General features: G+C 69.2%; 3 protein-coding genes across 3 annotated transcripts; 2 read left to right on the forward strand and 1 right to left on the reverse strand.

Moving 5' to 3' along the window:
- Positions 1 to 32: 32 nt before the first annotated feature.
- On the forward strand, positions 33 to 3,354 carry LOC135312158 (tigger transposable element-derived protein 3-like). Its single transcript, XM_064445249.1, has 4 exons — positions 33 to 123; positions 320 to 426; positions 711 to 830; positions 955 to 3,354. The coding sequence occupies exons 2-4, from the start codon at positions 393 to 395 to the stop codon at positions 2,823 to 2,825; spliced, it is 2,025 nt and encodes a 674-aa protein (XP_064301319.1). The 5' UTR covers positions 33 to 123; positions 320 to 392; the 3' UTR covers positions 2,826 to 3,354.
- A 2,315-nt stretch (positions 3,355 to 5,669) lies between these two features.
- LOC135312165 (uncharacterized) lies at positions 5,670 to 12,075 on the forward strand. Its single transcript, XM_064445261.1, has 4 exons — positions 5,670 to 5,875; positions 7,842 to 8,240; positions 9,551 to 9,754; positions 10,348 to 12,075. The coding sequence occupies exons 2-4, from the start codon at positions 7,853 to 7,855 to the stop codon at positions 11,373 to 11,375; spliced, it is 1,620 nt and encodes a 539-aa protein (XP_064301331.1). The 5' UTR covers positions 5,670 to 5,875; positions 7,842 to 7,852; the 3' UTR covers positions 11,376 to 12,075.
- A 2,060-nt stretch (positions 12,076 to 14,135) lies between these two features.
- On the reverse strand, positions 14,136 to 19,702 carry LOC135312160 (zinc finger protein 282-like). The gene is made up of 7 exons (XM_064445251.1): positions 19,443 to 19,702; positions 17,048 to 17,449; positions 16,827 to 16,953; positions 16,249 to 16,362; positions 15,671 to 15,781; positions 15,400 to 15,519; positions 14,136 to 15,264 (listed from the first exon to the last, which is right to left on the reverse strand). The coding sequence occupies exons 1-7, from the start codon at positions 19,674 to 19,676 to the stop codon at positions 14,534 to 14,536; spliced, it is 1,839 nt and encodes a 612-aa protein (XP_064301321.1). The 5' UTR covers positions 19,677 to 19,702; the 3' UTR covers positions 14,136 to 14,533.
- Between the last annotated feature and the right edge of the window lie 478 nt (positions 19,703 to 20,180).

Below are 20,180 nucleotides of genomic sequence, written 5' to 3' on the forward strand. Positions count from 1 at the left end.
CGGGCGCGGGTGTGCCGACGCGCGCGCTCCCGCCACCGGCAGCGGGGACGCGCCGGGCGGGGACGGGGCCGCACCGGGCCCAGTCGGGCCCTATCAGACGGGAGGGGACGGGGCCCGGCTCAGGTACGGCACCGGCGCGTCGCCGCGGCCCACCGGGGCTCGGCGGGCCCGTCCCCGGCCGCTTTCCACGGGCGGCCCCCGGTGGCCCCGCTGGTGCCCGGTCCCCCTGCCCGCGCCGCCGGGGTCGTTGCCAAGCGGCCGGCCGTGCGCCGTCATACCGGTACGGCCCATCGTTCAACCGCCACCATCCCTCCCGTAGGCGAGGCGCCACCGGGAGCAGCACCGGGAGCAGCTGCCGCGTCCCCCCGAGGAACCGGCACGGTGACGGTGCCATGAAGGAGGACCGCGAGCGCCCCGTTGCCCTGGGTGAGGCACGCGGGTCCCGCCCGGCACCGGCGCTGGCGTTGCCGGTCACGGCCTGGCCGTGAGGGAGGCCGGTGGCACCTTGGCACCGGCCCCGGTGGGTGGCGGGAGCAGGCGGCTGCAGGGCGGCTCCGGTGTCACCGCCGGACTGCCGGTGTCCCCGTCCCCACGGGGGAGCTGTGGCAGAGGAACAGCAGCCCAGGCCTGTCACGACCGGCCACCGCAGTGCCGTGTGGCGGCATCACCGGTGGCATCACCGGCTGTCCCTCCTCTTGTCTCCGTGACAGGTTACGCCGTCACCAAACCCGACATCCTGGCCGAGGTGGAGCGAGGGGAGGAGGCGGCGGGGCCCTACGGGGAGCACCGGAGCCCCCGGCCACGCGCGGCACCCGCCGGCCCCTCCCAGGGTGAGCGGGACATGGGGGGCCGGGTGGGAGTGGGCGATGGGCCGAATCCTGCCAAACCGGAGGGGTCAACCCCACACCATTCCCGGTGAGGGGGTCGCTCCCCAACGTGCCCCTGTCTCCGCAGGAGACTGGTTGGGGAAGGAGGTGAAGAGCGAGGAGGGGGTGTCCCTGCCGCCCGGATCCCCCCCAACCCGCCGCGCTGGCGCCGGCGACTTCCCTGTCCCGCTGCGGGAGCGGGGCTGCAGTTACTGCGGCGTCCCCGAGCCGGAGCCAAATCCCGGTGCCGGTAACGGGGGTTTCATCCCGCCGCTGCCTGCCTTCGAGAGCCGCCGCTGCCGGGCTGGGGAGCCGCCGCTCGAGTGTGCTGAGTGTGGCCGAGGCTTCGGGCAGAAACCGGACCTGGTGCGGCACCGGCTGGCGCACGGCGGGGAGCGTGCCTACGCCTGCGGCCGCTGCGTAAGAGGCTTCACCGAGCCGGCGGGGCTGGGGGCCGGGTCCCCTGCTGCGGGCAGCCCCTGCCGCCCGGCCCCCTGTGCCGGACGCTCCCCAGGGATGGCAGAGGGGACGGCGGCACCCCGGAAGGAACGGAAGGAGCTGTCACTGACGGAGAAGGTGCGGGTGCTGGAGATGCTGGAGGGCCCCAAGGTGTCGCAGAGCGAGCTGGCCAAGCGCTTCGGGGTGTCGCAGCCCCAGATCTGCCGCATCATCAAGAACAAGGAGCGGATCCTGAGCGAGTGGCACCGCAATGGCGACCCCGAGCGCAAACGCAAGCGGGAGGGGAAGGACGTGGCCCTCGAGGCCGCCCTGCTGCGCTGGGTGGAGGGTGCCCGCGCTGCCGACCTGCCCGTCAGTGGCCCGCTCCTCCAGCTCAAGGCCAAACACCTCGCTGAGGCGCTGGGCCGGCCTGACCCGGAGCCCAGCGGTGGCTGGCTGGCTCGATTCGGGGCACGCCATAACCTTGCCTTCAAGAAGCCACCAGCAGAGAAAGGGGACGCAGAGCAGCCCACAGCCGAGCACTGGGCCGGCGTGGTGCTGCCTGGCCTCCTCCGCAGCTACGCGCCCTCTGAGATCTACGCCTGCGGGGAGACGGGAGTCTTCCTCCCGGCCAGCTCTCCCAGCAAGGGTGAGAGTGCCGGCGACCGGCTGACGCTGCTGCTCTGCGCCAACGCCGATGGCTCAGAGAAAGCCCCGCTGCGGGTGGTGGGGGACAGCCCCCAGCCCCGCTGCCTGCAGGGCATCAACCTAGGGCAGATGCCCTGGAGCTACCGCGCCGGCAGCCTGGCCGGCGTGACCGCCAGCATCTTCACCGAATGGCTGCAGGAGTTCAACGAGGGGATGCGGCAGCAGGGGAAGAGTGTCCTCCTCCTCCTCGCCAAGCACGAGGTGCACCCCTACCTCCAGCTTTCCAATGTCAGGATGGTCTTCGTCCCACCGGCCACCTCCCTGGCCCAGCCCCTGGACCGCGGCATCACCGGCGACCTCAAGGGCCACTACCAGCGCCGGTTGCTGAGGTGGCTGACGGCGGAGCGTGGCGCAGGGCAGCCGACCCTCCTAGATGCCCTGCACATGCTGGTGCAAGCCTGGGGTGACGTGCGCCCGGGGCTCATCGCCAGCTGCTTCCGTGCCACCGGTGTCAGCCCCGACGCCGGCACCGAGGCCCCGGCCCTCACCCTGCCGCCCGGCCCGCTCAGCCAGGAGCAGCTGGAGCGCCGTGCGTTGACAGACGAGGAGCTGGAGCACGACGGGGAGACAGCGGAGGCGGATGGGGACGAGGGGACAGCAGAGGGTGAGGACGCGGAAGAGTCGGCGGCAGTGCAGCCCTGCCCCTCGGAGCGGGAGGTCTGGGGGAGCCTGGCCATGCTGCGGCGGTACCTGGAGTGCCGGGCCACCTCGCCGGACCTCTTCCAGGCTTTCTACGACCTGGAGGATGCAGTGTACATGGTGTCAGCCAGTGTCAGGCGAGCCCTCATCGGGGACACCCCTCCCAGGCAGTGAGCAGAGTGGCCGACATGTGCCCAGACCCGTTCGTGCCCATGACGGGGACTGGCACTCACTGGGGCCGTCACCAGACTGGCCTGGCCACCGCCTCCTGCGGCAGTGCCAGCTGAGTTGTGCCGTGGGGTTTGCTGTGGGTCTGTGTGGCTCAGGGGCAAAGCGGGTGCCCGGCGGGGAATGCTGTGCCCGGGGGCTGCAGAGCCACCGTGCTTTGGATGTCACCCATCGGGGCAGCGCCAGGGGCTGGCGGTGGCAGTGCCGGGGTCACAAACCCACTGCTGAAGCCTTCTCCCAGGGGGCGGCTTCTGCAGCCAGTGGGAGCAGTTGTGGAGCTGCCTCCAGGGGGGATTTGCCCTGAGTGGGGTAGTTGTGTTTGCTGGGGGAGGGGGGACAGGGTGGTGCTGGGCTCTCGCTGTGCCAGGGGCAGTGGCTTCTCCCCACGGGGGTTCAGGGGGATGGGGTGCCACCGCCTGCTGTCACCACGCGGTGCCCGGAGGTTTGCAACAGGCATTAAAAAGGCAGAATTCAGCAAAGCACAGCACGGGTAGTGATTGTAATATTTTAACAGCACATCCAGCGCCACTGTGAGCTGGGCAGAGCCCAGCCGGGACTGCCAGGGGGGCAGCGGGGCCACCCCAAAACTCCCCCTCCCTCACCCTGGCTTGGGGACACGAACCCCCCGGCCTGGGGACACCGTGGCCGCTCCTGGGTCCCTGCAGCACCCCAATGCTTGCCATCCCCACCTGGGTCCCAGGGCCATGGGCAGCACCCACGGGCAGCGGGGACCTGGCCGCCAACCCCCGGGGTCCCCTGCACAGCCCCCCTGGGCACCCTGTCCTTGGCATGGTGACCGCTGCCATCCCCTGCTGCACCGACCGAGGCGGGATGGGGCACAGGGACGACCCCCTGCGTGTGCACGGGGAACCAGGGGCAGCTGGAGGCCACCGGGTTGGGCCATAGCCCGCGGCAGGGACCGGCGTGTCCCCACAGCAGCGCCTGGTGGGGGCACTGGGGGGTTTGGGCAGGAGGTGCCTGTTGGGACACACCTGGGAGGGACTCAGAAGAGGTGCTTGTTGGGGTGTCGAGGGTGGGGGGTGCCCATCAGGGTGCCCACTGGGACACAGCGAAGGGGGCAGGGGGTACAAGGGGCACCCATCTCATGGGCCAGGGTGCACCCAGGGATCTGTTGGGGTGCTGGGTAACTTTGGCCGGGGGTTGCCTGTAGGGGCGCACAGGGTGGGATGCACAGGGTGCCCATCGGGGTGCACGGGGCAGAGGGTGCAAGGGGCACCCCTGGGGGTGCGTGAGGCACTGAGCACCATCGGGGTGCATGGGACAGAGTGAAAGGAGCACCCTTAGGGCTGCGTGGGCAGGGTGCCCCGGGACATGTCTGTCTGGGTGCGGGGGGTGCCAGGGCACCCCCAGGGGTGCAGGGGGCACCCGGGTGTCTGCCAGAGTGAACGTGGGAGTGGGTGCTCCTGGGGGGTGCACAGGGCAGGCTGCACCGAGTGGTGCCTGTCGGTGCACATGGGCACAGGGTGCAAGGGGCATCCTGGGGGTGCAGGGACGGGGCGCAGAGGGACGTGCCCACCGGGGATGCACAATCTCGGGGGTACAAGGCTCCCCAGGGGGTGCAGGGTCAGTGAGTACTTTGGGAGGGGAGCATCGAGGTGCAAAGGACGGGGGTGCGAGGGGCACCCCATGTGCACAGGAAAGTGCCCACCGGAACAATCAGAGGGTGCAAGCAGTGCGCAGGGGGTGCAGGCACAGGCTGCACGGGGGGGTGCTCACGGGGGTGCTTGTGCACTGCCAGGGGTGCAGGGGCAGTGTGTACAGCGGGTGGGGGTGTTGGGGTGCAAAGGAAGGGGGTGCAAGGGGCACCCAGGGGTGCATAGGGAACTAGCAACCGGGACACACACTTGTGGGGGTGCAAGTGGCATCGGGATGCTGCAGGGATGGGGTGCACAGAGGAAACCCCATGGGGATGCACAATCATGGGGGTGCAAATGACACCCGAGGGGGAGGCGTGCAGGGACAAGATGCACGGGGGGTGCCCATGGGGACGTGTAATCATGGGGCTGCAAGGGACTCCTCCAGGGGTACAGGGATGAGTACCGTGGGGGGGACATTGGGGTGCAAAAGAAAGGGGTGCAGGGGGCACCCAGCGGTGTACAGGTAAGCACCCATGGGGATGCACAATCACGGGGGTGCACAGGGCTCCCACGGGGGTGCAGGGCAGTGAGTACCGCAGGTGCAGACATTGGGGTGCAAAAGAAGAGGGTGCAAGGGGCACCCAGGGGTGCTCAGCGTACTGCGCACAGGGGATGCACGGTAACAGGTGTGCGAGCAGCACCCAGGGGATTGCAGGGACGGGTCGCGGCGGGAAGCGCCCACCGGGACGCACAGTTAGTGGGGTGCAAGGAGCACCCGGGGAGGGCGCAGGGTCGGGGTGCTCCGGGGATCCCCGCGGGGGCTGCACGGTCACGGGTGTGCACGGAGCTCCCCCGGGGGTGCAGGGACGGGTCGCGGCGGGAAGCGCCCACCGGGACGCACAGTTAGTGGGGTGCAAGGAGCACCCGGGGAGGGCGCAGGGTCGGGGTGCTCCGGGGATCCCCACGGGGGCTGCACGGTCACGGGTGTGCACGGAGCTCCCCCGGGGGTGCAGGGACGGGTCGCGGCGGGAAGCGCCCACCGGGACGCACAAGCCCGGGCGGGGTGCAGGGGTCCCCCCGGAGCAGACCGTGACCCCGGCGGGGGTGGGGGGGTGGTTCCCGCCCCCCGCCCCGCCGTGCCGTGCCGCGTCGCTCCGCGGCCGCGCGGCGCCGCCGCCAGGGGGCGCGCAAGGGCGGCCGGTCGGGCGCGCGCCGGGCCCGCGCCGCGCCGCGCCGCGCCGCTCGGAGGCGGAGGAAATGAAGGCGAGTTCCGCCGAGGCGGGAGCCATTACCCGCCGCCGCCGCCGGAGCTGAGCCCCCCTCCGAGCCCGGCCCCTCCGCCGCCGCCCCCCCGCTCCCCCCAACCCCCCTCCCTCCGCACGCCCGTCCCCGGCACAGGTAGGCGCCGCCGCCCTGCCCCGGGGGGTGCTGAGGGGTTGGGGGGTGCGGGGGGGAAAGGCCCGCGGCCGGGGCCGGTGCTTCCCCCCCCCCTCCCCCGGGCCCCCCCTCCGACCCCGCCGCAGGGCAGGCACCGGCCCCGGCCCCTTTGTCCCCGGTGCCCGGCGGAAGCGCGAACAAAAGCCGCCCGCTGAAGGCCCCGGCCCTGCCCTGGGGGTGCAGCCGGTAACCGGCTACCCCCCGCCCCCCATCCCCGGGGCAGCTGAAGTGGGGGGGGAGAGGCCGTTGTACCGTGGGGAGGGTGGGCGAGGGTCTGAGGCGCTCGGCCAAAGCCTTGAGGCGGCCGCCGGTGGCTTCCCAGCGGGGCCCGGAGATGCTGAGGGCGGCTGAGGGCTCTGCCGTGGTGCTGGGGGGCCGAGGGGGTCGGCGGGGCCCAGGGCTGCGCCGTGGCGCTCGGGGCGCGCTGCGGTGGGGAGCCTCGCCGGGGCTCGCGGCGGGGCCTTCGGGGGCTCACCGTGGCCGGCGGCTTTGCCACGAGCCTGAGACCTTGTGCCCTGGCCATGGGCTCTGCCAGGGTCTTGAGGCACTCAACGGGAGCTTGATGTGTTGGCCATGGCCAAGGTCTTTGCCGAGGTCTTCGCCATTGCCTTGAAGCACTTGCCATGGTCTTGGTCTTTGCTGTACCCTGAAAGCTGTTGTGAAAGCTTGAGGTGTTCGCTGTGGCCAAGGCTTGTGCCATGGCCATGGTTTTCACCACAGCCCTGAGGCCCTCACTGGGAGCTTGAGGCGTGCACCACAACCTTCACCATCGCCTTGAAGCACTTGCCGTGGCCACGGTCTTTGCCATGGCTCCAAGACCCTCAGTAGGAGCTTGAGGTGTTCACCATGGCCAAGGCTTTCGGTAATGTCTTTGCTCTGGCCTTGTGCTCGCCATGGCCAAGGACTTCTCCATGGCCCCAGCATCCTCACTGGGAACCAGAGATGCTCACTGGGGCCCTCAGGGTCTCACTGTGGCCCCAAGGTCCTCACTGGGAACCTGAGGGTCCCACCGTAGGCGAGACACTTGCCAAGTCCTGCATCATAGCCAAGGTCTTTGCTGTGGCCTTGAGATGCTCACCATGGCCCCAAGGCCCCGTGCTGCAGCACTGGTGCATTCACTGTGGCTGTGACCCTTGCCACAGTGCCAAGGTGCTTGCCATCATCAAGGCCCTTGCCGTGGACCTGAGGTGCTGGCCATGGCCAAGTCCCTCGCTGTGGTGCTTGCTGTGGTGCTCGCTGTGGCCCAGCGGCGATGGCCATGGCCCTGAAGTTGTTGCTGTGGCTCCTGCAGTGGCCCTGGGGTGCTTGCCAAAGCCGTGTCCTGGAGGCACTCGCCCTTGCTGTCAATGTGGCTGCAAGGCCCTCGCTGTGGCCTTGAGGTGCTCCCCGCAGCCCTCAGCCTGGCCCTGGGGTGCTCCTTGTCACCCTCCACATGGCCCTGAGGCGCTCGCCATGGCCCCAAAGCACGTGCCATGGCTAAGGTGTGCTCGCCGTGGCCCTGAGGTGTGTGCCGTGACCCTCACCGTGGCCTCCATCACGGTCCCAATGGGTGCACCGTGACCCTCTCTGTATCCCCCGTGGTAGCTGGCTGGGGGCCCCCGGGTGCCTCTGGTTGGAGAGGGCTGGGGGCCCTCACCGTCACCCCATGCTGCCGCCACCCACCGCTGCCCTTTCCTTTTCTCCCCTCCCAGGTGCTCTCGAGCCGGGGCGAGGGGATGAGGTGCCCCCCTGCCGCGTGGTGTGCCGAAGCGGCTCTTTAGATCCTCCCCGGCCCAAGCCTCCCCTGCCATGGATGCCTCGGGGGCTCTTGCTTCGGCTCCCTCCTCCGCGGCTCCCTCGGGCTCCCGCAGCCCCATGTTCCCCCCAGGAGCTGACAGAGAGGAGTGGGGACCGAGGTTCAATTGTGCCCCTTCCACCTCTGCCGCAGCCTCGCAGGCGATGCCAGCGTCTGGCCGGAAGAGGAAGGCCAACTTCTCCAATGACGAGACTGAGACGCTGGTCTGGAATGTGGTCCGGCATTTCAGCGCCCTGTATGGGTCTGAAGCCCTGCGGGCTCACCCTGTGCGGCGGAAGCAGCTCTGGACCCAAATCCAAAGCCGCGTCAACTTCCTGGGCTACACCGAACGCTCCATCGACGACCTCAAGCACAAGTGGCGCGACCTGCGGTTGGACGTCAAGAAAAAGATCACCTCCAAGAAGCACCTGCCCATGAACCGCGCTGGTGGGCCCCTCCACAAGCCGCGCCTCACGCCCCTGGAGAAGATGGTGGCTTCCACCTTCCTTCAGGCCAGCCACGACTCGGAGACTGAAATCATCTTGGACCCAGGTCAGTCGTGGTGGCTCTTTGGGGAGAGTGGGAGTAACAGAGCCCTGTGCTGTGTTCCCACCTGCACCCTCCAAGTGGTGTCCGGCCTGGTCACATCACCAGGCCACAGTTCCCCCGAGCGCCGGGGTGTGCCGAGGTTTGCGTTCTGTGCCAGCCAGCGCTGATCGTGGAAGGAGACTTTGGGGTTTTGCTCTCGTACGTGGTTTGTGTCGGGATTACAGCATCTGGCAGGGCCGTGGTCCTGTCGTATCCGAGCAGCAAACCACCAGGGTTGGAAACTGCGTGTGCCAGAGTTAAAAATCCACTGTGGAAATACCCTGGGATCAATAAGAACATCTCAAACTTTGTGGGAGCGTGTCTTTTGGGTTTTTTTTTTCTTTAATTTGATCCAATGCCTGGCCTGGATGAATACCCCCTAAAGGCAGCTGGTAGAAGACGGGATGGGATTCAACTTCCCCTGTCCCTTTCAGGGCCACTGTCCCCCACGGTTAGCTGAGGTCAGAGGGAGCGGGAGCAGCTGCTTCAGTGCAGAGTCCCACCATCCTCCCACAGCATCCTGCACGCAGGTGCCTTGCGTGGCCAGGGCCGTGCCTTCTCAATGGGGCCTTGCCTTCGACCCCTCCGTCGCCTGCAGAGCAAACCCGTGTCTCAGCCTCCCGCAGAGCACAGAGCCCTCTCGCTGGTCCTGCTTAGGGTAGCGCCTGTTTAGCTCAAATGCCCAAGAGATGCTCAGCGGGGAGATGTTGGCGAAAAACCCAACATCGGTCTTGCAGTAGGGCTGAGCTGGGCCCACGGGTACACCCTGGCTTGGCTTTGGTGCTGGGCAGGAGGCACATACCCGCCCTGCCCTTTCATTTCCACCAAGGGGATGTGTCTGGCTTCTTTGTGTCCCCAGGGGACACCAGGGCTAGTTGCTGCTGCTCCTTCCGCTGCTCTTGGATTTCAGCTCGGCCCGTTAGGTTTCAGCAGGGACGGGTGGGTGGTGTGGGTCTCATTTCACTTGGTTCAGGTTCGCGTTGTCTCTGAATCAGATGCCCGTCTTGCTGCAAAGCAGAAAACCTCTGGGCTGGAGGGGACATTTAGGGGATGCCAACTCCCTCAGGGCCGGGCGAGTTCAGGACGGTCCCAGGGGGTGAGGGTGAGCGATCGGTGGGCTGGCCTTGCCTCGGTGCAACAGTGTCCCCCACGGAGCGTTGGTCCCCTGCAGATTCCCGTGGGACCCTTCTTCTGGGGAGCCCTTTCTGCGGGCACACGTGAGCTGCTGGTGCCATCATCGCAGCGGCTGAGGCTGAATTCTCTCTGTCCCACAGATCTGTTCTTCCCCGGCGTGACCAAGCAGTCTTTCATGCACCTGCAGCCCGGCGTGAGCCACCCCAGCATCTACATCGACACCAACGGGCAGCCCTCGTCCCTGCCTGACGTGGAGGGCTCTGCCGTGCCCCGGCTGGCGGTGCAGAGCCCCGACCCCTCCGTCATCTGCGAGTACAGCCGAGGGGAAGGACAGAGCAGCTCGGGTAAGGCTGCGGGACAGGCTGCTGCGGGGCTTTAGGTGGTGGAGGGAGGGTGTAGGGTCTGGGTGGCGATCTGCTGGGAGCACGGCAGCCGGTCAAAGGTTGCGGCAGTGGTTTGCACTGAGAGGCTGGTCCCGGCGCAGCGCTGCGCTGCTGGTGGGGCTGGATGCAGCCCTCGGCGTGGGGCTGGGGGTGGCACTGCAGGGGATCCCCTGATCAGAGATGCTTCCCTGCGCCTGCCTGGCCCGTGAGATCATCTCCTGGTTTGAGAGTCCCAAAGGGCTGCGGATGCGTAACGGGGAACCCGGAGCACAGCTTTGTAACCACTGGGGGTTGTCTGGTGGCAAGAGAAGGCGGCAAATTCAAGGGAAGGCAAAGGCCATGGCCATCCCTGCGTCATGCCAGGAGCCTGGGGGACTTGCTGCAGGGGACTGGGGAACGTGTGAGGCAGGCAGGGGTGAGGGCTGCACACACGGGGCACGGTGGCCTCCTTTATCCCTCAGGGATGGCCGTGACAGGGATGTCCGTGTGTCGGGGAGGGGCAGGGGGCCAGGGTAGCAGCTGGGGTTCACCGGAGGGCTTTTCTTCTCTTCCAGCCGAGTCGGGACCGGAGCTGCGGACTCCGGACATGTCAGCCATTTCCCCGTCCCTGCGAAACGAGTCCCTGGTCTCCTATGCCTCCATGTCGGAGGAGGAGGAACGCGAAGGCCGGGAGGTGGAGAGGGGCCACGGTGGGGCCGTGGGGATGCAGCCTGGGCCCGAGGCTCCCATGTCAGCAGAGGAAGACATGAAACTGTCCCGCCAGGCCATGCTGATCCGCAGGTGCAGCTCCCAGGGCTCCGTCACCTCCCTGCCCGAGGACCCTCTCAACCCCGTGGACGCTCACTCGGACTGGGGCCACGAGGGGGTGTCCGACCTGCCCCCCTTGGGCCGCGGGCTCGACTCCTCGCACCCCGAGGAGCAGGCGGGGGGCCCGGGCCCAGAGATGGGCGCTTTGCCCAGGGTACTGATGGGGCCCACCTGGGAGAAGCCGACGGCAGAGGAGGAGCCGCCGGCCCGCTCCCCGCTGCACGGGGCCCTGACCGAGGAGTCGCTGCCCTCCTCGGCCTCCCCCCCGGGGGACGCCCCCGCTGCCCCCGGCCCGCCCCGTGGCCTGGGCTGCTCCCGCCTGCGGGAGGACCGCCGGGAGAGCTGGAGGACTAACATCCATCACCTGCTGGACCTGGAGGAGCAGTGGGACCAGCTGTACCACCAGGAGCTGGCCATGTGGCAGGAGGAGCGGGCCACCCAGCGCGAGGAGAGGGCCCGCGACCGCGAGCTCCAGTTTCGCCTGCTGGGCGTCCTGACGGACATCCGCGACGAGCTGCGCTACCTGCGCCAGGAGAGGGCCAGCGCCCGGCAGAGCCAGGCGCCGCCGGCAGAGCCCCGGCCGGACCCCAGCCCGCTCCTCGAGCAGCCCAAAGCCGAGCCCAGCTTCCCCGAGCCACAGGCCGGGACCACCAGCTGGGGAGAGACCGCCGTGCCCAGCCGAAGCCCCTTTGGAAACCGGGGCCGGGGCCGGCGTCGGGGCCGGCCGCGTGGCTCTGCCTCCAGACACAGACGGCTCTTCCTCACCAACAGCTAGGGACGGGCGGGGACGCTGTCCCGCGAAGGACCTGGTGTGCCTGCGGCCCTCCCCGGTGCCTGCGCGCGGGGCTCTGGCCACGCGGTGGGTGCCCGGCCACGGACAGAGGGGCGTGCGCGTGGGGGGAACGGCGTGCGTGGGGGGAACGGCGTGCGTGGATGTGCGTGGGAGCCGCCTGTGGGAGCCGCCTGGCTCGCAAGGAGATGTACGCAAGCGTGCGGCCGCCAGCGAGGTTGGCACCCACCCCGCCGGCACGCCCGAGCCCCCGCCGGCACGGGGAAGGTACGCGGGGGGGGGTGGGGGGGAGGGCGCGGGCGGCCGGCGCTGCGCACGCTGGGAGCACGGCGGGCACACACGCGTGCCCGGGGAGGGGAGGCGGCGATACGCAAGCGCGTGTAAGGCGTGCGAGCGGCCCGGAGGCCTGCCCGTGCCCGCGGCCCTGCGTGGGCAGCCCGGGGCGTGCGGGGCCGGCCGGGCGCGCGTGGGCGAGCGGGGCGCGTGGCGGGGAGGCGTGCGCAGGTGTCAGCGGGGCCGTGTGACAGCGCTAGTTGAGTAGGATTACTACCTTTCGGGGGGTGGGGAGTTAGGAACACTTAGTCGCTGATGTGCGAACATTTTATGCAAATCATTTAATGACCTAATTTGCATATAACCATGAACTTCTGTTAAAAAAAAAACAACATCCCCAAAAAACAGAAAAGCTGTCTCTGTGTGTGGACTCGGTGCTGGGGTGGCGCGGGGAAGGGGGTCCCGGGCGAGCGGGACCTACTGCCCGCTGCGAACCTTCCTGTGCTGGCTCCCCTCTCGGCCCGAGCTGTGCCGGGTGCCGGCTGTGCCGAGCCGAGCCGGCAGCGCTGCCCGCCATGGCGCTCACCGGGGTGGCAGGGTTAATCCTCCCCTTACAAAGGCAGCCCCTTGCAGGGCTGGAGGGGACCATGTGCTCCCCACATCCTCCTCCCCAGTCCACCCACAGCCATGCGAGCAGCTGCTGCCCGTGGGGAGACCCCCACACCCCTGCCCTGCCTCCCTGCAGCGCCGGCGGGGGTCCTGTCCCCTCCCGGCTCCCCGTGTAGCCTCAGGGAAGTCCCCGAGCCTCCTCTGCCACCCCGGGTCCCTGCTCGCTTGCGCCAACGCTGCTCGGCTGCTGTGTCATGCTGCTAATTCACCGCTTGCCCGTGGTTCCTCCCTGCTGAAATCCCCGGTGGTGCCGACACGCTGCCGCGCTGGCCTGCCCTGAGCCGGCTGGGGGGGGTTTGTGTGGGCAGCCCCCCCGTGACGCAGCCTGCCCGGCTGGGTGCTGTGCTGCAATACAGGGTTGTTCGCCCCATGGGCTTGCCCCGACACAGCCCAGCACAGGGGCAAGCCCATGGGGCGAACGACCCCAGACTCAGCACCAAACTTCACCCCACTCATCTTGGGGAGCCCAGCACCCGGGGTCTCGGCTGCCTGCGTGGTTGTGGAGCGGTGGGACAGCTCAGGGACAGCAGGTGTGATCCTCCGGGAAGCGTGTGGAGTCCCCAGGGAGCGTGCAGGGCCCCACGCAGTGGGTAGGGTCCCCAGGCAGCGTGCGAGGCCCCTTGGGCAGCATGTGGGTGTCCCCAGGCAGTGTCCAAGCTCCCCAGGGAGCTCCAGCCCCGCACACCCTGCCTCCTCCTCGGGCTGCAGCCCACACTGGGATGACAACACAGCTAAAAAGCCCACCCTGGGCTGATGCCCCCCCGCCCCGGCTGCAGCACGGAGGGTCCCACGGCCATGCCCCTGCTTGGTGTCAGCTCCTTTGCCACCCGGGCAGGTGGGTGCAGCCACCCTGGGCCGGGGGCAGCAGGGCAGCACCACCAGCACCAGCAGTGGAGCAAAGCTACACGAGCCACAGCACTTGCTGGGTCACCGGCATCGCTCGGGGCCTCCCAGGGTCACCGGCTCCCTCGCGGGGACGGTGACACCCAGCTCGGGGGCCCTGCCATCGTGCCTGGAGAAGAGGACACGGCTTTCCATGGCTGTGGTTAAAACTGTGCATAAATAACTTCTAGACTCAACTCAAGGGTAGGAGGGATCTGGGACCAGTTCAGCGACGGTGGGCAGGAGCTGGGGGTGGGGGTGTCAGTCTGTCAGTCAGCTTAAATGAAGGCAGGCGGTTTGGGAGCACTGCCTGTACCGCTGCTGCCAGTGTTAGCTGGGCATTGCTGGCCGGTTGTGTTTTATTCATTGGGGAAATGATTTGCAGAAGGGGGTAGGGGGTGCAGGGAGGTAGGCACGGGGTCTGTGCCGTGGGGAGGGCATGGCCACAGCCTGCTGCCCACCAGTTTTGGGGAAAGGCAGGAAAAATGAGATAGATATGTTGGGAATCAGAGAGCCTAGAAAGGGTTTCACAGGGGTTGGCGGGGGAGGGGTCCCTGCTGGGTCAGGGGGTGCCGCTGCCTGGGGAGACCCGCGACCCCGCACTGCCCCGGAGCAGCATTGCCTGCCCTTCCCTCCCCCTGCAGGGATTCACCCATGGGTGCAGCCACCCCCTGCTCTGGTGGTGGTGGTCTCTGCACAGCCCAGCCCACACAAGGCCGCTGCAGCCGTTGACACTGGGACCGCTGGCGACCCTGCCCCGTGCTGTGCTATGCTTCCCCCCGCCACGTCCCCATCCCCAAGGTTGCAGGCGCGGCTGCTGCCTTCCTGGGTGCAGAACCGTGGGGATGGGGCAGGAGTGTGGTTGCAGGACCCTAGGGGAAATGGGGGACCCTGTGGGGCCGGGGCAGGGGGCAAAGGCGCTGCAGCCCAGCACGACTTTATTCTGTATCGCATTGTCCATACAAAACTACACCCCAAGCACTGTACAGAGCGGGACGGCGCGGGGCGGGGGCAGTAAAAATAAGCAGCGGGAGCTGAGGAGCAGAGCGGCAGGCGGGGGGGGTGGCGGCGGGGGGACGCAGTGGGGGGCTGCTCCCCATCCTGTGCAGCGAGATTGTCTGGTAAGGGGAGCGGTGGGGGCCGAAGAGCGTCCATCCGTGGCAGGGGCCGGCCCGGGTGGGGGGGGACCTGCAGGGGCATGGCCCCCCGAGGGGCTCCCCGTGCCCCCCACCCCAGCCAGGCGCCTGTATTTGGTAGGAAGCTGCGTGGCTGGAGCCTGCCCCCATCCCGGGGGGCGTCAGTCCGCGGTGGGGCGGCCCCTAGTCCCCGGGGGGCATGATGCCGGCGGGGGGAAGCGGAGGGGGACCCGCCTCGGCCCCGTGGACCCGCTGGTGATCCTTGAGGGACTCCTTGTAGCGGAAGCTGCGGCCGCAGGCCAGGCACTGGTAGGGCCGCTCGCCGGTGTGGATGCGCTGGTGCTTGAGCAGGTTCTGCTTGCGGATGAAGCTCTTGCCGCAGGCGGTGCAGGCGAAGGGCCGCTCGCCCGTGTGCAGCCGCTGGTGGTTCTGCAGGTGCTCCTTGCGGCTGTAGCACTTGCCGCACTCGGCGCACTTGTAGGGCCGCTCGCCGCGGTGGATCATCTGGTGCCGCACCAGCCCCGAGTGGCAGTTGAAGCTCTTGCCGCACTCGGCGCAGGGGTAGGGGCGCTCGGCCGCGTGGCTCCGCTGGTGGATCCGCAGGCTCTTCTTCCCGCTGAAGCTCTTCCCGCACTCGGCGCAGCCGTGCGGCCGCTCCTCAGCGGGTCCTGGCGTCGCGGTGGGGACACCCACCGCCTCAGCCCCCGGCCCCGGCTCTGAGCCTGGGGCTTTGCCCAGTCTGTGCTGTGCCGGCAGAGCCGCCGCCGCCGCCGCCGCCGCCGCCTGTCCCTCGGGGCTCCCGAAGCCTGTGCCGGGGAAGAGCAGCTCCCCAGAGCCGCCCGGCAAACCCACCTCCTCGGGGGGCTCAGCGTGGGGGCACCGCTCCTCTGTCTTCACCAGCAGCCCCTCGCTGGCTGCAGGGGAGGGAAAGGCTCTGGTCAGTGCTGCCAGCGACACCGGCGATGCCCCTGAGCCCCAGCCCAGCCTGGGTGGGTGCTTCACCCCCAGCCCCATCCCAGCCCCACGGGGCCGGGCTCAGCATCACTCACCGGGACCGGGACCCGTCAGCATCTCCCTCTCTGGCAGCTCCCAGGGCTCGCGGACGCAGGGCTCTTCCTCCTGCTTGATCCACGACAAGAAGTCATGCGCCGTGATCAGGGCGTCCGCGCCTGCAGGGAAGGACGGGGACAGGGATGGGGACTCAGCCGAGCGGGGCCGCATCCTGCACCAGGCAGGCTCGGGGAGGCAGCAACTCCAAAAGGCAGCGGCTGCTGCTGGCGTTGGGCAGCCGGTGGGTGCACGGCACAGCCCCGGGCTCACCTGCGCAGGGGTCCGCCGGCATTCCCCGCTCCTCCGTGAACTGCTGCTCCCCCACGAAGGCCACCTCCTGCTTGATCCGGGACAGGATGTCGGAGGTGGAGATCAGCGACTCTGTGCGCAAGGAGAGACTTGGCTGGTGCCAGGCTGGGGCCGCACAACGTGACCCGTGGCCAACACGCTTTTGGGTGTGGGACCCCCGGACTCCGGCCACATGGGACATCCCCGTCCCACAGCAGTTATGGGGCATCGAACACCCCCGGGAAGATGTGGGGATGGGTCACCTTAGGACAGCCCTTGGGGATGGGTGACTGGGACAGCCCACGGGCTCTGACATGACGTGGTGGCAGTGGGGATGCATGGCTCCCCCAGCAATGGATGCCTAAGAGCCCTGGTACATCAGTCATGGGGGATTTTCCAGGGTCACTCGTGGTGGCCCCCCGTCATGCAGTGGGGCTCCAGCTCCCTGTGGGGCCTGGACTGGCGGGGAAGGAGCAGGGACATCCCCAGGGCAAGCAGCAGGGTGGGGAAACACAAGGTGGGAGGTGGTGGGGATGTGGGGGGACCCGGCACTGCCTCACCTGCGCAGGTGTCTTGTGGCAGCTCCCTCTGCTCCAGCTCCCTCTGCTCGGGGACGCAGGGTCCCTCCCCGCGCTCGGTGCGGGGCTGCGCCTCGCTTCTGGAGAGGGCACCGTCTGCACGGGGAGACAGCGCAGCTGGCACCGGCGGCAGGGCTGTGCCCGCCCGACCCTCCCCGTCGCCGAGAGATGGGGGGACACTCGGGGGGCACACAGGGCTGCCAGGCCCTGGCATCTCTCCTGGCGGAATTTGGCAAGACGTCTGTGCCGGAGGCCTGTGCAGCGCAAACACTCAGGCCATCGCTTTTGCGGGGCTCGGACCCGCTCTAGCTCCCCAGGGCCAGGCACCAAGGGCTGCCCCATGCAGCAGCACCAGCGTGGCACGGCACAACACCTCATCCTGTCTCCACGCACACACCACGAGCCGCAGAGGGGTCTCCCCAAAACAGGAGGCCCTGGGGCCACAGCGTGTGCCGCAACCCACCGCTCCCAGGGCACCAGGGCACCCACACCTGGGACCCTCTGGGGAGACTCAGCCATCACCCCACCCTGCTGGGAAAGGGGCGAAAAGGGATGTTTACCCAGGGAGATCAAAGACTCATAGTTCTCCTTCACCAGGTTATTGTACAGCTCTTTCTGCCACTCCTCCAAATTCTTCCACTCCTCTGCCGAGAAGTAGACGGCAATGTCAACAAACGTCACCGGCACCTGCAGGGACAAGCCCCCGGCAGCTCAGCAGCGCCCGCTCGCAGGGGAGCCCAGGGTCCCCCTGCCCGGCCCGCAGCCCCCCGGGAACCGTTACCTTGGGGACCTCGCCCCGGGGACCGGGAGGCAGCCGCAGCACCCAGAAGTTCCTGTTCTTCAGGAGGTTCTCCACATTCTCCAGGCGCCGCTGGAGCAGCCCGTACTCCTGGATGAGGGTGCCCAGCACGGCCCACTTGCTCTCCAGCTGGTTCCCGAACTCCATGGCCGTCTTCTCGCAGTCCAGGAGCTTCTTCTCGGCCGTGCCGGACCGACCCTCCAGGCTGAGCAGGCGGGTGGCGAGGAGGTCGATCTTCCTCTCCATCGCCTGCACCGTGGCCACCACGGTCCAGAGGGAGGCCTCGGCGGAGTGGAGCTGCGCCTCCCGCACGTGCGCCCGCTCCGGCAGCAGCGGCGGCTGCAGCGGCATCAGGTGGGGGGCCTCCATGTTCCACTCCTGCACCTGGGCCGTGGGGAGGACATGGGTGGGAGGGGGCCCACGGTCACCCCCCCGGGTCACGTGCAGAGCCCCGGCCCCGCGGCAGGCACCACTTCCCCTGATTTGGGGACTTCTGGCCACTGCTGCCCACCGCCGCCCCCAGCACCCTGCCGGGGACCCCTACAGCCACCCACGTAGCCAAAGCCGGCAGCCCTGCCTGTCCGGGCTGTGGGAAGGGTCCTGCCAGCCCTGGGCACCGCTGGGGACCTGCCCGACGGCCGCCACCGTGCCCACCCTCTGCTAACGACTTGGCCGGACAGGATTTGGCCCCTGGAGCGGTCGGTGCTGCCCAAACGAGGAAGGAGGTGCTGGGGCCTGGTGTGAGCTCTAGAAGGGGACAGGGCAGATGGGCCTGAGGGGGCGGTGAGGGGCAGCCAAAAGGAGGGCCCACCAGCCCCGCTGGGTGCGATGTGTCCCTCTTGGCGGGGTGGGGAGGGATTGCAGTGCAGCCGTGGCAGCTGCAGAGTCCCCACGGGACACTGGCCAGCGCCGGGCGGGTCACCGTGCTGCGTGGGCAGCCGCCAGACCCACAGGGCAGCCACCACCTCCCTGGCACCCCATGCCCCCGCTGCTGCGGGGGCTTCCCTGCCCAGGCAGGAACCCCTGCGGGAGCAGGATGGGGCCGGGTGGGCTGGGAGCAGCTGGGGGCATGGGGCAGCCTGGGCCAGGGGTGCTGGGGGACATCCTGGGGATGCCCTGGGGAAACATGGGCATCCTGGGTCAGAGGTGCCCGGGGACATCCCGGGGACACATGGGGACATCCTGGGTCAGAGGTACTGAGCATCTTGGGGACATTCTGCATCAGAGGTGCTGAGCATCCCGGGGGCACGGGGACATCCCGGGTCAGACGTGCCTGGGGTCATCCCAGGGCTGGAGCCTGCAGGGAGCATCCCGGGGGCACTGGGGCATCCTGGGTCAGAGATGCCCGGGGACATTGTGAGGATACAGGGGGACCTCCCGGGTCAGAGGTGCAGAGCATCCCGGGGACATGGGGACATCCCGGGGGCACCGGAGCATCCTGGGGGCATGGGGACATCCCGGGGGCATGGGGACATCCTGGGTCAGAGGTGCCCGGGGACATCATGGGGACACACAGAGAGCTCCCAGGCCAGAGGGGCGGCGCATCCCGGGGGTACTGGAGCATCCCGGGGGTACCGGAGCATCCCGGGTCAGAGGTGCTCGGGGACATCATGGGGACACAGGGGGACCTCCCGGGTCAGAGGTGCGGAGCATCTTGGGGACATTCTGCATCAGAGGTGCTGAGCATCCCGGGGGCACGGGGACATCCCGGGTCAGACGTGCCTGGGGTCATCCCAGGGCTGGAGCCTGCAGGGAGCATCCCGGGGGCACTGGGGCATCCTGGGTCAGAGATGCCCGGGGACATCGTGAGGATACAGGGGGACCTCCCGGGTCAGAGGTGCAGAGCATCCCGGGGACATGGGGACATCCTGGGGGCACCGGAGCATCCTGGGGGCATGGGGACATCCCGGGGGCATGGGGACATCCCGGGTCAGAGGTGCTCAGGGACATCATGGGGACACACGGAGACCTCCCGGGCCAGAGGGGCGGTGCATCCCGGGGGTACTGGAGCATCCCGGGGGTACCGGAGCATCCCGGGTCAGAGGTGCTCGGGGACATCATGGGGACACAGGGGGACCTCCCGGGTCAGAGGTGCGGAGCATATCGGGGCACAGGGACATCCCGGGGGCACCGGCGCATCCCGGGGGCACGGGGACATCCCGGGGCGGGTCCCCGGGGGCAGCCCGGGGCCGGAGGGCGCGGGGGGCTCGGCGGGCCGGGAGCGCCGCGGGAGGGGCCCGTCGGGGGGGTCCCGTCCGGGGCGCAGGGGCCGGCGCGGGGCGGCGGCGGGGAGCGGGCGCGCGGGGCGGCTCCCGGTGCGGGTCCCGGTGCCGGTGCCCACCCCCCCTCCCCGCGGAGCCGGCCGGGCCGCGCTTACCTGGGCGGGCGCCCACTCGGCCATGGCCCCGCGGTGCTGGGCCGGGCCCCGGCGGCTGGGACCGGGCCGCGGCGGGGAGAGCGCGGAGCGGAGCGGGGCCGCGCTGCCGCCCGCCGCCGCGGCGGGGCCGGGGCCGGTGCCGGGGCCGGTGCCGGGGCCGCTGTCGGTGCCTGCGCGCTGCGGGCCGGGCCCCGCCGCCCCGCCGAGGAGCCAGGGGCAGCCGGGGAATTGCATCCGCCTCCTCCGGGCTTGGCGGCAGCGGGCGGGGGGGGGGAGCGGCGCCGAGCGCGGAGCACTGCCGCCTACCGGCACCGGCAGCCCCGGCACCGAGCCCGGGGTCGGCACCGGCCGCGGCACCAGCCCCGAGCCCCGGTATCGGCACCGGCACCAGCACTGTGCCCCGGGGTCGGCACCGGCACCGAGCCCCGGTATGGGCACCAGCACCGGCACTGAGCCCTGGTACTGGCACCGGCACCAGCACCGAGCCCCGGTATCAGCACCAGCACTGGCCCCAAGCCCTGGCACTGGTGTCAGCACTGGTATTAGCACTGGCATGGGTATCGGCACCGGTCTCAGCACCGAGCCCTGGTACTGGTATCGAAACTAGCACTGAGCCCTGGCACCGTAACTGCCATCAGCACCAGTGTCAGGACCGACATCAGCACTGGTATCGGCACTGGCATCAGCACTGAGCACTGGCACCAGTATCAGCATGGGGACCAGTGTTGGCACCGGCGC

The sequence above is a fragment of the Phalacrocorax carbo genome, chromosome 2 (genome assembly GCF_963921805.1).
Source record: "Phalacrocorax carbo chromosome 2, bPhaCar2.1, whole genome shotgun sequence".
NCBI lineage: Eukaryota > Metazoa > Chordata > Aves > Suliformes > Phalacrocoracidae > Phalacrocorax > Phalacrocorax carbo.

Bases quoted from the DNA above. Each gene is read 5' to 3' on its own strand.
- LOC135312158 (XM_064445249.1), top strand. From the start codon at position 393: ATGAAGGAGGACCGCGAGCGCCCCGTTGCCCTGG. The intron at 427-710 runs GTGAGGCACGCG...TCTCCGTGACAG, and splicing joins CGAGCGCCCCGTTGCCCTGG to GTTACGCCGTCACCAAACCC. The intron at 831-954 runs GTGAGCGGGACA...CTGTCTCCGCAG, and splicing joins ACCCGCCGGCCCCTCCCAGG to GAGACTGGTTGGGGAAGGAG.
- LOC135312165 (XM_064445261.1), top strand. From the start codon at position 7,853: ATGCCAGCGTCTGGCCGGAAGAGGAAGGCCAACTTCTCCAATGACGAG. The intron at 8,241-9,550 runs GTCAGTCGTGGT...TCTGTCCCACAG, and splicing joins TGAAATCATCTTGGACCCAG to ATCTGTTCTTCCCCGGCGTG. The intron at 9,755-10,347 runs GTAAGGCTGCGG...CTTCTCTTCCAG, and splicing joins GGAAGGACAGAGCAGCTCGG to CCGAGTCGGGACCGGAGCTG.
- LOC135312160 (XM_064445251.1), bottom strand. From the start codon at position 19,676: ATGCAATTCCCCGGCTGCCCCTGGCTCCTCGGCGGGGCGGCGGGGCCC. The intron at 17,450-19,442 runs GTAAGCGCGGCC...CCCACGGCCCAG, and splicing joins CCGAGTGGGCGCCCGCCCAG to GTGCAGGAGTGGAACATGGA. The intron at 15,782-16,248 runs GTGAGGCAGTGC...CCTTGCGCACAG, and splicing joins GCCACAAGACACCTGCGCAG to AGTCGCTGATCTCCACCTCC.